This window comes from Stegodyphus dumicola, chromosome 8, assembly GCF_044657685.1.
Source record: "Stegodyphus dumicola isolate Sdum_Otavi_A_Nest chromosome 8, ASM4465768v1".
NCBI lineage: Eukaryota > Metazoa > Arthropoda > Arachnida > Araneae > Eresidae > Stegodyphus > Stegodyphus dumicola.
The window spans coordinates 6,188,629-6,207,185 of NC_140775.1; the positions used below are offsets into that span (position 1 = coordinate 6,188,629).

An 18,557-nucleotide genomic window follows, 5' to 3' on the forward strand; every position below is an offset into this window, starting at 1 on the left:
ATCCCTCAAATGTACTTCCTTTGACGACATCCCTCCAAGTTGTCGCTACTCAAATAAATTTTGATATTGTTGTTTCATTTGTTTCTTTGTATTTGCCTCCAAATGAGCACATTTATCAGCAAGATTTAAATAATCTAATAGAGCAGCTGCCTGAGCATTTTATTATAATAGGAGATTTTAACGGCCATAGTCCACTCTGGGGTAGCAAAGATACAAATTGCCGAGGAAGACAAATTGAGCAGATGATCGAAGATCACAGCCTTTGTCTCCTAAATAATGGGCAAGATACATACTTCCATGAGCCTTCAAGGACATTCCACGCTCTCGACCTTGCCATCTGTTCACCATCTCTGTTGCCATTTTGCACTTTTAGTGTCGGAAATGACCTGTACAACAGCGATCATTATCCTATTTTTGTGTCTCTTGCACGAAGAGGAGCAAACCCCATGTCGAGATCCCCTCGATTCATACTGGACAGGGCGGACTGGGAACTCTTGTCTTCCATTGCAGAGCTCACAGATGAAATGGTAGAAGATGCGCATATCGATGACGCTGTTGAAGCTGTTACTAATACTATTATTCAGGCAGCTATGCTCTCCATTCCTAGAACATCAGGAAAACTACTAAAATATTCAAAACCATGGTGGAATCGCGACTGTCATGAAGCACTGAAAAAACAGAAAAAAGCATGGGGTATTTTTCGTAGATATCCTACTCTGCGAAACCTCATAGCTTTTAAAAGATCCAAAGCAAATGCACGGAAAGTAAGAAGGCAGAGCCAGAGGGATTCCTGGATTTCATATGTGTCCTCAATAACATCCACTACGCCTAGTAAGCGGGTTTGGGAAAGAGTTCGAAAAGCATGCGGAATGTATAAAGACCACTCACTTTCCTTTCTGGAAAAAGATGGCCGAGTGATTAGCTCCATAGAAGAAATTGCAAATACAATTGGTGAGACATTTGCTGCCGTTTCTTCCAGCCGAAATTACTCACCTGCATTTCTTTCTATCAAGCAACGCTCTGAGAAAAATCCCATCGCTTTCAACTCTTCCAACTTTGAGCCGTACAATAGAGACTTTACTATGGTTGAATTAAAGAGAGCTTTGTTGCAGACACATAGGTCTTGTCCGGGTCTGGATGGCGTGTATTATGAAATGCTAAAGCATCTGTCCTATAAGTCACTGAGTGCCCTTCTCACACTTTACAATAGAGTGTGGAAGGAGCGTACATTTCCCAGTGCATGGAGGAGAGCTGTTGTCATTCCTATTGCGAAGCCAGAGAAAGACCCGAGGAATCCCTCGAACTATCGGCCAATTGCCCTTACCAGTTGTATTTGCAAACTGTTTGAAAAGATGGTAAACAGCCGCCTAGTCTACTTCTTGGAAAAGAATAATATTATATCGCCTTATCAGAGCGGTTTTCGACAGGGGAGAACGACCGTAGACAATATGCTTCTATTAGAGACATCTATTCGAAAAGCCTTTGTCAGAAGAAGTCACCTTGTCTCGATATTCTTCGACATTGAGAAAGCTTATGATAAGGCATGGAGATACGGTATACTCCGGGATCTTCACGAGAGTGGCTTGCGCGGCAACCTACCAATTTTCATACAGAATTTCTTGAACGCTAGAACTTTTCAAGTAAGGATTGGCTCTGTTTTTTCGGATGTTTTTCAACAGGAAGAGGGTGTGCCTCAAGGCTGTGTGCTTAGTGTAACGCTGTTCAGTTTAAAAATAAATTCTGTATTAAAAGAACTTCCTCACACCATCTTAGGATCACTATATGTAGATGATTTACAGATTAGCTGTCGAGGAGCAGACATGAGATACATAGAGAGGCAATTGCAGATGGCTCTGAATAAGATCCAAGAATGGTCAGACAAACAGGGATTTACTTTTTTGAAACAGAAAACTGTGTGCGTGCACTTTTGTAGGAAGCGAGGTCTCCATCCTGAACCTGAGTTATATCTAAATGGTACAATTATTCCAGTTGCGCCCGAAGTAAAATTTTTAAGAGTAACGTTCGACCAGAAATTGACTTTCCTTTCTCATGTTTTAAACCTGAGAAAGAAGTGTCTCAAAACACTAAATATGTTAAAAGTGTTGGCGAACACCTCCTGGGGTGCAGAGCGTTGCTCCATGCTTCGCATTTACAGAACTCTAATTCGCTCTAGACTGGACTATGGCTCAGTTGTTTACGGATCCGCCCTGTCATCAGTATTGTTAAAACTGGATCCTGTTCATCATCAAGGTTTGAGGATATGTTCAGGAGCCTTCAGGACTTCTCCTGTCCAGAGCCTGTATGTTGACTGTAATGAACCATCACTTTATCTGAGGCGTGAACAATTGTCCCTTTTGCAATATTTTAATATACTATCCCAACCTGAACATCCCAATAAGCTGTGCTTACTTGATGATGTGAGTAACGCGTTATTTGAAACACGTCCATCTTGTGTTCCTACATTTCTTTTAAGAGTTCGCCCTGTCATTGAGAAACTTTCCCTCTCTGATATGCACCCCCAAGCAGTACAGAATTTTGAAATCCCACCTTGGGAAAATGCACGGATTCAGCTTCTTGATGTTTTTAAGTATCATGTGAAGGCAAGCACTAACGAGATTATTTACAGACAACTCTTCGCTGAGCACAGGAACAAATATAGCAGTTATCTTCCAGTTTATACAGATGGGTCCAAGTCAAAAGATCATGTGGGGATGGCATATGTAATTAAAGACCACATGGAGGGCAGACGCTTGCACAATGCTTTCTCTGTCTTAACATCCGAATTAACTGCGATATATTATAGTCTTTTATACATCTCAAGGCTCTGCTACAAAAAGTTTATAATTTATACAGATTTAGTGCTCTTAAATCAATAGAAGCTTTTCCTAATACTCAAAATCCAGTAATAGTGGATATTCTCAAAATACATATAAACTTAATGAATCGTGGGTATGATATCCTGTACTGCTGGGTTCCCGGGCATGTGGGAATGAAAGGGAATGAGCTGGCAGATATCACAGCAAAATGTGCTGTTGAACTGTCCAGTCGTCTCATCCCTTTTGCAGACATTTGTTGTGTTGTGAAACAAAAGATCCGAAAAAAATGGCAACAACTTTGGGATGTTCAGCTTCAAAATAAATTAAGACATGTAAAACCTAGAATTGAGCACTGGGAATTAACCAAAAATCGTAAGGAGGAAGTTCTTTTGACTCGCCTCAGAATTGGTCACACTAGAGTGACACATAACTACCTTTTAAAAGCTGAAAATGAGCCTGTTTGTTTTAACTGTAATGTTTGTTTATCTGTTCGTCATATTTTAATTGAGTGTCCATGTTTTAATAGTCTTCGCCAGAAATATTTTAATAGCTGTGACTTACCTCCAGACCGTTTAATCGGAAGAGAGGTCAATTCTAATTTATTTTATTATTTAAAAGATATTGGCTTTTATTACCAAATGTAATTTGTTTTGAAGACTGTCTCTTGAATTTTAATATGTGCTTTTAACTTGTGTTTATATGACTTCATCCTCTGGATTTGTTACATTTATCTACTTGTTTTTATTTATTGAATTTTAATGTCATCAATTGTAATCATCTCATCTTTTGTTTGGCGCGTCATAATCATCTCTGGTTTTGCGCCACAATCACTCACTCACCCTGAACAGATCCGTAGAGCTTGATGATGAACAGGATCCATTTTTAACAATACTGATGACCGGGCGAATCCGTAAACAACTGAGCCATAGTCCAGTCTAGAGCGAATTAGAGCTCTGTAAATGCGAAGCATGGAGCAACGCTCTGCACCCCAGGAGGTGTTCGCCAAGGCTTTTAGAATATTTAAAACTTTGGTACACTTTTTTCTCAAGTTTAAGACATGAGGAAGGAAAGTCAATTTTCGGTCGAACATCACCCCTAAAAATTTTACTTCCGATGCAACTGGAATTACAGACCCATTGAGGTATAATTCAGGCTCAGGATGCAGACCTCTCTTTTTACAAAAATGCACGCACACAGTCTTCTGTTTTGAAAACGTAAATCCTTGTCTTTTTGCCCATTCCTGGATCCTGTTCAAAGCGATCTGGAGCTGCCTCTCTACATGTCTCATATCCGCACCCCGACAGCTAATTTGTAGATCATCAACATATAAAGATCCTGAAATGGTGGGAGGAAGTTCTTTTAATACAGAATTTATTTTTAGGCTGAACAGAGTTACACTAAGCACACAGCCTTGAGGCACACCCTCTTCCTGTTCAAAAATATCTGAAAAAACAGAGCCAATCCTTACTTGAAAAGTCCTAGTATTCAAGAAATTCTGAATGAAAATTGGTAGGTTGCCGCGCAAGCCACTCTCGTGAAGATCCCGAAGTATACCGTATCTCCATGCCTTATCATAAGCTTTCTCAATATCAAAGAATACCGAGACTAGGTGACTTCTTCTTACAAAAGCTTTTCGAATGGATGTCTCTAAGAGGAGCATATTATCTACGGTAGTCCTCCCCTTTCGAAAACCACTTTGATAAGGCGATATAATATTATTCTTTTCCAAGAAGTAGACTAGGCGGCTGTTTACCATTTTTTCAAACAGCTTGCATAGGCAACTCGTAAGGGCAATTGGCCGATAGTTGGAGGGATTCCTTGGATCTTTCCCTGGCTTGGCAATAGGAATTACAACAGCTCTTTTCCATGCACTGGGAAAAGTATGCTCCTTCCACACTCTATTGTAAAGCGTGAGAAGGGCATTCAGTGACTTATAGGACAGATGCTTTAGCATATCGTAATTCACGCCATCGAGACCCGGAGACGACCTATGTGTCTGTAACAAAGCTCTCTTTAACTCTAGCACAGTAAAATCTCTATTATAAGGCTCAAATTTGGAAGAGTTGAAAGCGATAGGATTTTTCTCAGAGCGTTGCTTGATAGAAAGAAATGCAGGTCAGTAATTTCCGCTGGAAGAAACGGCAGCAAATGTCTCACCAATAGTATTAGCAATTTCTTCTATGGAGCTAATCACTCGGCCATCTTTTTCCAAAAAGGAAAGTGAGTGGTCTTCATATATATGCCGCATGCTTTTCGAACTCTTTCCCAAACCCGCTTACTCGGCGTAGAGGATGTTATTGACGACACATATGAAATCCAGTAATCCCTCTGGCTCTGCCTTCTTACTTTTCGTGCATTTGCTTTGGCTCTTTTAAAGGCTATGAGGTTTCGCAGGGTAGGATATCTACGAAAAATAACCCATGCTTTTTTCTGTTTTTTCAGTGCTTCATGACAGTTGCGATTCCACCATGGTTTCGTATATTTAAGCATTTTTCATGATGTTCTAGGAATCGAAAGCATAGCTGCCTGAATAATAGTATTAGTAACAGCTTCCACAGCGTCATCGATATGCACATCTTCTACCATTTCCTCTGTGAACTCTGCGGAGGAAGAGAAGAGTTCCCAGTCTGTCCTGTCCAGTATAAACCGAGGGAGTCTCGACATGGGGTTTGCTCCTCTTCGTGCAAGAGATACAAAAATGGGATAATGATCGCTGTTGTACAGGTCATTTCCGACACTAAAAGTGCAAAATGGCAACAGAGATGGTGAACAGATGGCAAGGTCGAGAGCGTGGAATGTCTTTGAAGGCTCATGGAAGTACGTATCCTGCCCATTATTTAGGAGACAAAGGCTATGATCTTCGATCATCTGCTCAATTTGTCTTCCTCGGCAATTTGTATCTTTACTACCCCAGAGCGGACTATGGCCGTTAAAATCACCTATTATGATGAAAGGCTCAGGCAGCTGCTCTAAAAGACCATTTAAATATTGCTGATCAATATGCTCATTTGGAGGCAAATACAGAGAAACGACTGTAACAACAATATCAAAATTTGTTTGAATAGCGACAACTTGGAGGGATGTCGTCAAAGAAAGCACATTTGAGGGATAATTCAGTGAGGTGAGGAGACCTACACCTCCACTGGCACGCTCACCTGCAAGGTTATCTTTCCTGACGAAGGAAACCTCCGAAGTTTTGCCTGTTGTTCTGGTTTTAGATTTGTTTCCTGTATTGCGAAGCATACAGGATGATAAGCATTAATTATGGCTTTGATGTCGAGCAAATTTCGGTGGAAACCGCGACAGTTCCATGAGACGAGGGTGGCCATTATGACTGGTTTTTGTTCTTTCTGTGCTCTTGTTTGGTTTTCCGTGGAAGTAGATGCCTGGGAACTTCTAGACCCTCTTCTACTTCCATACCGTCTGAATCCGCAGATTCAGAAATCATATCGTCAAGAGAGCTATTGCTAGGACTTCTACTTTTATTAATTCTTTTGTGACTTTCAGTTTTAGGTTTACTTTGAATGACTGTTTCTTTTTTTTTTGTATTAAATGAGTTGCATTTTCCGTTTTCTTGGTGGATGTGGTTGGTTGGGTTTTATTTGCTTCAGTCTGCGTGCTTATTGATGTTTGGGTGGCAATGCTACGTGTTGTTTTAACTGCACTGGCATAAGATTTGTTTGATTGGAGCTGTGTGCTTTGAACTAGTTTTCTGGCTTCAGCATACGAGATGTTCCTGGTAACTTTAAGAGTCTGTACTTCTTTTTCGGATTTCCATTTTGGGCAGAGGCGTGAAAATGCTGGGTGCTGACCCTTGCAATTTATACACGAAGGCGCAGCGGTACAATTTTCAGAATCGTGGCCAATCTGTGAGCATCGGGCGCATGTGAGGCTGCCACGACAAGACGTCTTAGAATGGCCGAAACGCTGGCATTGGAAACATCGCATAGGGTTTGGAATATAAGGTCTTACAGGAATATTTAGATATCCGGCCTTAATATTCTTAGGCAGATCAGGCGTGTTAAAGGTAAGGATCACGTGTTTCGTATCGATCAACTTACCTTCCTTACGCATCTTGATCCGCCTAGCACCGCAGACATTTTGGTCGGATAGCTCGGAAGCGATCTCTTCTTCAGGAACGTACAGAAGGTCGAATTCCGATATTACGCCACGACAATAATTCAGTGTCTTATGTGCTGTTACAGTGACATTCGCTTGCGCAAGTTTAGTAATCTGAAGTAAAGAAGCAGACTGGGTGGCTGAGTTTGTATCAATAAGCAAGTCTCCGGAGCGGAGACTCTTTATGTTTCTCGGCTCACCAATACAAGACTGGATGTATTTATTTATTACGAAAGGAGACATCTTATGCATTTCGCCAGAAGGACTAGAGATGAATAGGAAACGGGGACTATTGTGATGATTTTTTTTTATTTGCATCTGTCCGTAATTTTTTTGCAGAATTTTCAGAACTAGGTTGAGTGACTGGTTTAGTAGTAGACGTTTCAGAACTAGGTTGAATGATTGGTTTATTAGTAGATGGTTCAGAACTGGGTTGAGTGACTGGTTTAGTAGTAGACGTTTTAGAACAAGGTTGAGAGACTGGAGTGACTTGAGTAACTGGAGTGACCTCGAAATCTTTAATTAAATATATGTGTGAAGAAGCCATATTGAAGAGAAGAAAGATTCGGGTCCGATGGCCCCGCCCACCACGGAGCCCAACAAGGGAACACAGATTCCTGTGTTAGGGCTAGCCGGACCTATACGCAAACTGAAGCCCCACAGTCGGCTTTCCCGAAAGCAGGTACTCCCGAGAGCTTGACCCCAAGCCACTGACACAAGGACTAGTGACCAGCCGATTGACACCCGTGAGGACGACTAAGGTGCCTCCCGTTTAGCTGAAGCAGAGGCCAAAGCAGTGTGTTGGGGACAGTACCTCGCCCCTCAACTATCAGGACCCTCCTTTCCAGCGACACGGGTCTCCACGCACGGCAAACACGTGGGCAGTTTTCTCGCCACTCGAGAACTAGAGACAAGGTCTGTTCCAGTCTCTCGTCACGAGCCCCAAACTCCGTAGAGAGAAACCACAAGGGAGAAGGGAAGGGGAAAAGTTCCAGCCAAGAGGAGAGGAGACGGAAAAGAGGAAAGATCACTGGGGCTCCAGGATCGTGACACCCGTCTCACCAAGAAGATGATCCCCTGAAGGGCTAGTGTACCTCGGGATTGCCACACCCGTACTCACAAAAGTGAGCCCCCTGAGGGTTCATAAGAATGTGATTTTACTGCTTGCATGCATGATTTATCTAAATCTCTTGATTATAATTTCAAGAAACTGATTATTTGTGTAAACTCCGTATCTGTATAAAATGGTCAATTATTAGCAATTTAAAACAATAATAATATTCAGATATATTTACAGTTCTTTATTTTGTATAAAGTTTTAGATATCTATCACAGAATGACAGTAATTGGTCATTAAACGAAATGAAAAATAACTTTTTCTTATCATTCTAGCACTACGCAGAACACCAATTCACCCTTCCAATAATCAACACAAACGTAAACAAACAACTCTCCACGACTGGTCGGTAAGCGCAGAAATCACGAAAGTGTCTCTGCGCAACTAGTCGGGCTTTTAGCATTTTTACCATGTTTGAGCTAACCGTCCGACGTCGTATGGGTAGACACAGCCTGTTTTAAACAACTAAACTCATATTATGTATTTTCACTCCTTTTTGTAACGCTTCATTCCTGAAAAGACGCAAAATTATTTTGCAAACATGGCTATGCAAAGGAAAACTAACGTAAGTTTTTTTCTATGCTTTTACTATATTATGTGAGTAAAGGAATGACTTTATTAAGTAAATGATTATTATAAAATATATATTTTGCAGGTTCGTCTCCCTCCCGAAGTCAATCGTATATTGTATGTTAGAAATCTTCCATATAAAATAACGGCTGAAGAAATGTACGATATATTTGGAAAATATGGAGCTATAAGGCAGATTAGAGTGTACGTAATGAATCTAATTTTTAATGTTGCTTGTATTGTTCTGAAAATACTTCAGCACATTTGGGCTAAATAGTTAGTTTAGTCATAGTTCCCCCCTTTTTTTGTTTTTGTTTGGTGCGAGGGAATGTTTTTATAAAAAGAAATGTCATTTCTGGCTAAAGTGCAGAATCGCCCACTTATTTGTTTGGCGTTTTTACAAGAGTAAGAATTGGATTTTTGTCAATTTTCTTTGACTTTTTAAGTGAAAATAGGTCGATGTGTACATGGATAAAGTCAAGAAAGTGCACAATGCCGTTTTTGTGCGATTCTGGGATGTTTTTTTGGTTTAATCCTAGTACCCGGTGCATACGGGATTTGGCTTCTTTTGGCGACTTTATGATGAGCAGTAAAAACGAAACATATAGGATGAGTAGTAAACAGGTCATTCAAAGAATATATATAGTTATACATAGTATATAATATGTATGTAGTGATAATATATAGTGTATAGTATATACATAGACGTTCTTTGGGTCATTTTTGGTGTTGGCGATAATTTTCAAAAATCGCACCAAGGCTGCACCGTATACTAGGATTTTACTGTTTTTTTAAGTGAAAATAGGTCGATGTGTACATGGATGCCGAGTATGTGCAATTCTTAAAAACGCGCCAAGCAGTGGGCGATTCTGCACTTTTCCCAAATATTTTAATTGAGAAAGTATGTCCTAGCAGATGTATTCTAATGTGTGCCCTTTTTGATTACTTAGAAACTTAATTGTTCCATGTGTATTCATGAATAAAAAATTTTAGGTTTCTTCCGCAAAGAACCTGTTGGCAATACTGCCTTTTTTGTCACCATGCTTGCCAACATGAATGGTTTTAATGAAATATGGTTAAGTTTTGAAATAAAACATGGCTGATCTTTAGAATATGGTAACTGGTAGTTTGGCGACATTTTGGAGGCGATAAAGGTTACTACCTGGGACTTTGGTAATAATGTGAGCAGTACTCAGTTCCGATTACGCATTATTTTGTGTGAGGGAAATGAGAGATCATGGGATATGTCATGTGATATTAATGGACGAATTACGGTTCTTTAATCGGAAAAGGGGGAAAATCGGGAAAAAATCTGGAAATTTTGTATTTGGCTTTATTCTGTGTTGTGTGAAACAGTGTTGGTTAATTTTTGGATCCCATGGCCCTAACTAAAGTGAATTCGAAATGGGTATTTAGTGGGATTGAAAGGGGAAGTAATAAGTGTTTCTTTAAGCTTGTGCGAGATAGAAGTAAAGATGTTTTATTAAGTTATTTATTTTACCTGGTACCTTGCTGTGAACTATAAGTATGATTTTAAAGATCCTGAAACAGAAATAAGAAAAGTTTATTGGACAGGTAATCAAGATTCTGAAGAAGATTAGGTAAGTTAGTTTTTTTAATTATTTGAGGATATTATTTTTATGCATTGTTCTAAATGTAAGGTGGAAGTAAAGTAATTTGCGTAAACGTGCATGGAAATAATTTAAATATTTGACACTAAGTATTTGTAACCATTTGTGATGTTTGCGGTATGAATTAGTTAGTGACGTTTGTAATATAATAGATAATGTAGAGGTAGAAGTTTTTGGATATTTTATTTATTTTATACGGGGAAATCTTCATATTTGGAAAGGGTAGATACTTTTTCGCGATCAGGTAATTTCATATAAGTTCTTTTTACCGGGTTTAAAGATTCAGAAAATTGTTATGCATTTTCGTGAAATTTTTCTAATTTATGAGAAAAAAGCAGTGTACATGGATATAGTGAGGAGTGTGCGCAATGCCATTTTTGTGCAATTCTGGGATTTTTTTTAAGTAAAAATAAGTCGATGTGTACATGGTTTAGTGATATTTTAATTAAATGATAGTTATTTTGTGAATTTTATGTTTGTAGGAATTTGGTATACGTTTCAGTTGAAGTGAACGTGTATGGAAATAATTTAAATATTTAACACTAAGTATTTGTAAACATTTGTAATGTTTGCGGTATGAATTCGTTGGTGACGTTTATAATATAATAGATAATTTAGAGGCAAAAGTTTTTGGATATTTTATTTATTTTATACGTGGAAATGTTCGTCCTTGGAAAGGGTATATACTTTTTCGCGATCAGGTAATTTCATATATGTGCTTTTTACCGAGTTTAAAGATTCACTGAATTTTTTTGCATTTTCGTGCAAATTTTTGTAATTTATCAGAAAATAGCAGTGTAGATGGATAAAGTTAAGAGTGTGTGCAATGCCATTTTTGTGCAATTCTGGGATGTTTTTTTAAGTAAAAATAAGTCGACGTGTAAATGGTTTATGTGTATGTGATATTCTGAAAAACGTGCAAGGAGTTTACGATTGTGCACTTTTTCCCAATTTTGCAGTTAATATTTGTCATGATTAAGCAGTTTTGTTACATAAAATTTCTAGCATAAGTGTAATTCGGCTAGTAGATTGTTGGAAAAAGTGTTCAGTAAATAAAAAGAAAAGAAACATGTCTTTACTTCGTGAAGACAAAATATCGGCGAAAAAAAAATAGAGGGTTGCTGTAGCAGAGTTAGTCGCCAAATTTTCGCCAAGTTACCATAATCCAAAGATCAACCCAATTATGATCTAAAAGGTATCAAAATTTACAAAAAAAAAAAAAAAAAAAGCTTAATATTTATTTGTTTATTTTATTAAATATTTCTTTCAATGTAAGTTGTTTAAGTTGCTTCGTTTTATGTGATAATACTTTCTCTTTAATTCTTTAAACAGACATAATTTCTTGTTCAGTTACAAAGTTCCGCTGCTCAAGTCCCGCTAATTACTGTGCCGAGAATGCCGACTAACTTCTCAATCAAAATTTTTTCGTTTTCACTTACCTCTCTGTCACATTCTTCATGTCTTTATCCATTTTTTGCAGCAATTCCACTTTTTGTTTGTTGGACATCGAAACATACTTTCGTTTTGTAGGTCCTTTGGAAGTTCCAGCATCGAAAATTCTATTTGACATAATCGAAAGTTCAAGTTTACTTTTATAAAATTGCTCCTACAGCCTGCAAAAAATAACAAGCGGGATCCAATTTGAAGATTAAGGAACAACGCAATCATTAACATTAACTGAAATAGATAATTAGATAATTTTAGCTTACACCGTCCGTTATACATTAAACGCGCAGGCGAAAACATATTCTGCACTTGCGCACACGCATATGCGCAGTAGTCAATGTCTTACGCGCACGCGTTGGCACATGCGCAGAAAGTTTTTAGCTTTGAAGTCCGGATTATGGGTGTCCGAATTAACGACTTTTGACTGTATATGTTTTGTAAGTATTTTGCATATTTTCATTAGTATATATGTTTTATCTTTGCATTTCATAAAATAAATTATTATTTAACCAAGGTTAATTTTCAAATTTATGCTTTTATATGATTATTCTTCAGTTTCAATTTTCCAAGGTTAATTTTCAAGGTTAATTTTCAAATTTATACTTTTATATGATTATTCTTCAGTTTCAATTTTCCAACAACATTTTTTTTGATCAAATTGTATATTGAAAAAAATCTTTTAGAAAATTTTTGCATATTTTAACTTTAAAATATATGTAGATTTGAAATATGTAATAAAAAATATGCAATTTTTGAAACTATTTTGATAAAAAAAATTATGCAAGCAGAGGTTTAAACATATTAAGTAAATACAAGTTAAATTTTGCTTGTTTAACATGATACAGTTAAATTAAGTTAGCAGAAGAGCATGTATTAAACATAGACAGTTGTAATAAAATATGTGGAAATGCTATTTTCTCATGAATTACAAAAATTTGCACGAAAACGCAGGAAAATTTTCTTAATCTTTAAACTCAGTAAAAAGCACATATATGAAATTACCTGATCGCGAAAAAGTATATACCCTTTCCAAGGATGAACATTTCCACGTATAAAATAAATAAAATATCCAAAAGCTTTTACCTCTAAATTATCTTTTATATTATAAACGTCACCAACGAATTTATACGCAAACATTAAAAATAGTTACAAATACTTAGTGTCAAATATTTAAATTATTTCTATACACGTTTACTTCAACTGAAACGCATGCCAAATTCCTACAGCATAAAATTCACAAAATAACTATCATTTAATTAAAATATCACTAAACCATGTACACATCGACTTATTTTCACTTAAAAAAACATCCCAGAATTGCACAAAAATGGCATATGCACACTCTTCACTATATCCATGTACACTGTTTTTTTCTCATAAATTAGAAAAATTTCACGAAAATGCATGAAAATTTTCTGAATCTTTAAAGCAATTTGGTATACCTTTCAATTGAAGTAAACGTGCATGGATATATTTAAAATATTTGACACTTAAGTATTTGTAACCATTTTTAATATTTGCGGTATAAATTCGTTGCTGACGTTTATAATATAATAGATAATTTAGAGGTAAAACTTTTTGTATATTTTATTTATTTTATACGTGGAAATGTTCATCCTTGGAAAGGGTATATACTTTTTCGCGATCAGGTAATTTCATATATGTTCTTTTTACCGGATTGAAAGATTCACAAAATTTTCATGCATTTTCGTGAAATTTTTCTAATTTATGAGAAAAAAGCAGTGTACATGGATATAGTGAAGAGTGCGCAATGCCATTTTTGTGCAATTTTGTAGTAAAGTAAGTAAAAATAAGTTGACATGTAAATGGTTTATGTGTGTGTGCTATTCTGAAAAACGCTCAAGGAGTTTGCGATTGTGCACTTTTTCCCAATTTTGCAGTTAATATTTGTCATGATTAAGCAGTTTTGTTACATAAAATTTCTAGCATAAGTGTAATTCGGCTAGTAGATTGTTGGAAAAAGTGTTGAGTAAATAAAAAGAAAAGAAACATGTCTTTACTTCGTGAAGACAAAATGGCGGCGAAAAAAAAAATAGAGGGTTGCTGTAGCAGAGTTGGTCGCCAAAAAATCGCCGAGTTACCATAATCCAAAGATCAACCGATGTATTTTTAATGCATTTTTAAAAATTACTTTTCAGAGGATGCTAGGTGTTTATATACAATAGATGATTAGAAAAAAAAAAAAAAAAATTGGTTGAGATGACAAAATACTTTTATTCCTAGGGTCATCAAAGTTAGTAAACCACTGCTTTGAGTAATTAATGAAAGTTTGAATGAATCTTGAAAGATAACAAGGTGCATAATGTTTATTCTAATTTTATTTACAATGCTATTTTAAAGGATTTGAATATTATTGAAGATACTTGGCATTGTCACATTTATTATGAAAAAGACAGTTGTTTCAAAATAAAATATTTTAGCTATCAGCAAGTAAATTCAAAAAATAACTTTGAAAAATTGCTTGTGTAAAATGAATATTTTAAATGTATTATTTAGTAATGAATCCATTAATCTGTTAAATGTACAGTAGCACTAATTATTAAACATAGTTTGAGAATATTGACAAGCAAAGCACTTAATGAAAAAGACCTTTTTTACTAAAAATATTAGTATTCTGTATGAATGACAGAGAATATATGTAATGAATACCATAGCCAAATACCTATATAAAGAAAAAGAAAAAAAAAAAAAAAAAAAAGTATTCTCTACCTCGAAACTTGCAAAAGTAATCCTGCTTATGCAACAAATAGTTAATTTCTGATTACATGATATTGCAAGCATTTTTCAGATTTTTCCTACAAGTGATATTGAATACTGGTAGTTTGATCTGGTTTCATATCATGGTTAAAGGGCTGGCTGCATGGTTGATTTTTCTAGTTTTACTCATATGTAATGCAAATACAAGCCAGTTTCCCTGAGAAAGTTGTTCAAAACGGCATCTTTCTTCAAGTCCATAGCCGGTATTCTTTGCCATATTCGAATAACCTTAACTTTCCTTCAGATTCTACATTGACATGATGTATCTGTTGTAAGCAGGACAGTGATCATTCCGCCTCTATCCGTGTAGCAGGAGTGTATTTAAAACATGTTAGAATCATGGGATTCATAACAAAATCGACCATGTTTTAATCTTGAAAACTTTAAATTTTCCTGATTTTCTTACGTCATGGGTTTCACTAACAAGATATTCATACTTTTGTTCAAGATCACAAGCAGTTGAGCTATACAACTGCTGAATACCGGTAGTTTGACCCAAGTTTGAATCTTCAGTATTCAGTATCTTGCGCTGTCACACTGTCATGCCCCCTAAAGTTATTACTGCTTGGCATAACAACAATCTCACTTGACCATGTTACCCACTTTGTCAAAAACTAATATATCAGCTGCAGTCTCTCCAAAGACTCACTATAACAGAGATTTAAAAATATCTTTCTTAGAATAAAAATAGGTTTGTTAACGTCTGGCAACAATTCATGAATTTTTCACGCAAAGCATTTATGACTCATTTCAGATGCAACATTTTGAGAAGTCTTTCATCTGCCTTTTTCATACGTATGGCTGCATCATTCAGAAGAAAATGATGTCATGCTTAATTTTATCAGGGTTTTTCCCACATCTGTTATAACAAGAAATAATTGCAATGATATCCTGGAACTGGAATTATCCTAGGGTACATATTAATTTGTCAATAGCATTGGTTATTTTATAAATGGAAATGAGGATATTGCTTTTTCCATTCTCACTTTGGATATTCTAAGTTGCACTAATGTATATAGCATTGAATTAGGTCCATTTTAAGATCAATTTGCGAACATCATTACTTATAAGTTTCCAAACATCTTTTCAGAGGTGGACTTTCTTACAAGATTCAGATAATGAAGAGATTGTAATACTTTGTTATTTAACAAATAAATATATATTTATTATTGAAGTGGCAATGCCACATTTGTATGATGTAACCATTGCTCAGCAACGTAAGAAATTGTTTAAAATGAGAATTCTGAAGTTTTACCAGCTAGTAGTTGTATGAAAATTTTGCCACTAAAGAATTTTATTCAAATTATCTATCTCCCTAAACTAAAAATAAAATTTAGGTTTTATTAAGAAGATCATCTGCTATTTTGTGAATTATTGCAAAATATTTAGTGATCATCAGTCTGAATCAGAAAAAGAGTGCGACTCTACAGAAGACATTCCTTGTGATCAAACTGACTATTTTGTAGGAAAAGATAAAACAACTAAATGGAAGAAAGAACACATTCAAATTCAAAGAGTCCCATAGTATCATAAAAAAATTGCCTGGCAATACACATATATCTAAAGATGTGGCTTCACCCATCAATGCATGGAAGCTAATATTGATGACACAATGATTGTGAGATGCTCTAATATTTATGCAAAAAATATTTCTGGAAATTTTAAAAGAGATGCAAAACCTCTGGAGAAAGAAGAGTTTCTTGCTTTTTTAGGACTCGTTCATAGGTATTGCACAAATTCTCCCGTGTAAATGCTAGAGAATTATGAGCGACTGATGGAACAAGATTGAATATTTTTCTTAAAACAAATGAACTATGTATTTTCTTTTCATTCTTCGTGCCTTATGATTCGAATGTCGGAACACGGGATGACAGAAGAAAGAGTGATAAATTAGCTCCAATAAGAGATTTGTTTGAAAATTTTGTTGAGAATTGTCAGAAATTATATCATGTAGGGGAATACATGACTTTTGACGAAAAGCTAGGACCTTTTCGAGGACGATGCTCCTTTTGGCAGTACAGTCAAAAGTCTTTAATCCGGACTCGTCGGGACTTTGGCGATTCCAGATTATCGATTTTTCCGGATTATAGATCATCAGTTTAAATCTGGTAAGATGGCATGCAGAAATTATAAAATTAAAAATATGAAACCGTAATTTATAAAATAATGAGATCTAAAGGGTATCAAAATTTACAAAAAAAGAAGCTTAATATTTATTTGTTTACTTTATTAAACATTTCTTTCAACGCGCGCATGCATAAAGCATACCTTACGCATAGCCGAAATTAGAAATTGCAACCAGAAAACTATTTGATTTGTATTCGTGATATTTATAATGACGAGGAATTTGATTTAAATCATATCAAAGACGGAGTACATCGAGATTAAATACTACATTTAGTAAGGAATTGTAAACCGACTAAAATAAAAACATCTGCTCTGAAGATAACGATAGTGCTGACAGATCAACTTTCAGTTCATTGCGTGCCGCGACGTCCCCCCCCCCCCCGCGCAGAGCAGCGTGAAATTGATAAACAGATTTTGGAACGATTAGATAAACAAAGGATATGCCTTTATCCATTTTTTGTAGCAATTCGTTTTTTGTTTGATGGACATCGAAACATACTTTCATTTTCTAGATCCTTTGGGAGCTCCAGCATCGGACGGCTGCATGGGTGTTTTCGTGGTTTTCCTCATGTGTAACGTGTATACGAGCCAGTTTCCCTTAGAAAGTCCTCCACGAAGGCATCCCTCCCCTTAGGCAGATAGCCCTAGTGTGCTTTGCCATAATTAAATACACCACACCACACATCTTAAATTAGTGAAAATATTTTTTTTTTTAAGTAATATTTTTACTGTCAAAAAAAAAAAGATTCTTGATATTGATGTTTTAGTAAAATTAATCCATGAAGTTTGTTTGGAAAGAAAATAGCATTTGAAGCAAATAGCAATGCAATATTTCTAGCTTTTTCAATAAATTTATTCTTAAATACAAAAATAATTAACAGGAAGAAAATGTTAATAATAATTTATACAAAAATAATAAACAGAAAGAAAGTAATAATAATAATTTACACAGAAAGAACAAAATTTTTGCAAGCATGCATTTTTTTAAAGAATTTTCATAATTAAATGAAAAATAATGGATGGGATCAATTATCTACAGGATCACAGCGTGCATGATCCTGAGCTTAACTTTCGCTTTAGGAGTTTCTTCCATATTTTTCAATTTATTGTGCAAACTCATTAAAAAATGCATGTCATCATCATAGATTTCTTGCGAGATCAACTCATTATTTCATTCAGATACGATGTGCTTCATATTAAAAAAAAAAAAAGTTGCCTTCGATGTAACAGCGAAATCGTCTTCAGAAAGTCGCTTTATTTTAGCTTTGCTTTGATTAGTCAATGTTTTATCCCAAACTCGCCGTACAGTTAAAAACATGGAGCCTTATGCCACGAGCTCTGAACCAGATTTTGTGACGTAGCACAGACTGGTTCCCTTGGCAAGGGAGCTCGGCTTTAACCACTTATGCCTTTCATGCCCCCATCTGAACGCAGCCTAAAAGGATATAATCTTTAATTGTATTTAAAATTTCATAGAATGGATCTTGCTGTTACATTGAACTTCATGTCAAATTAAATATTCGAGTATATGATCGGTAGATTTTCCTTTTAGAGACCCCTCTTTCTTTCTTTTTTTTTTTTTTTTTTTTGTTTTTATTTTTAATTTAGAGGCAATCTGTTCGATTTGACTGGATATGTGCTCCAGTTGTGGTATTAACAAAATTTGTGTAATCATTATGAGTCTAATGCACATAATACCCATGCCTGCCTAAGAATAAAATGCCCGCCATTTCCCTCAGTCGTAATAGTTATTCCCTTTGTCTTGTTCTTCTGCAGCAGCATCAGAATCTCCACTTATATGTTATTTACTGTGAACATGTGTTTGATGAAGACATTTGCAAGCATGCATATGTCGTCAACAACTTTCTTAAATACCTGAAAATATTTCTATCTATGCATTGTTAAAAAATTCATGAAGTATAGTGCAGAAATCAGATAAAATAATAGTAAATA

General features: G+C 35.8%; 1 protein-coding gene across 1 annotated transcript in view; it reads left to right on the plus strand.

Moving 5' to 3' along the window:
* The first annotated feature begins 8,461 nt into the window (after positions 1-8,461).
* Sf3b6 (splicing factor 3b subunit 6) overlaps positions 8,462-18,557 on the plus strand; it is a 40,650-nt gene continuing 30,554 nt past the window's right edge. The window contains exons 1-2 of the mRNA XM_035349169.2: positions 8,462-8,617; positions 8,708-8,826. Coding sequence (XP_035205060.1) covers positions 8,594-8,617; positions 8,708-8,826 — 143 coding nt within the window. The 5' untranslated portion in view covers positions 8,462-8,593. The remainder of the gene's footprint in view (positions 8,618-8,707; positions 8,827-18,557) is intronic.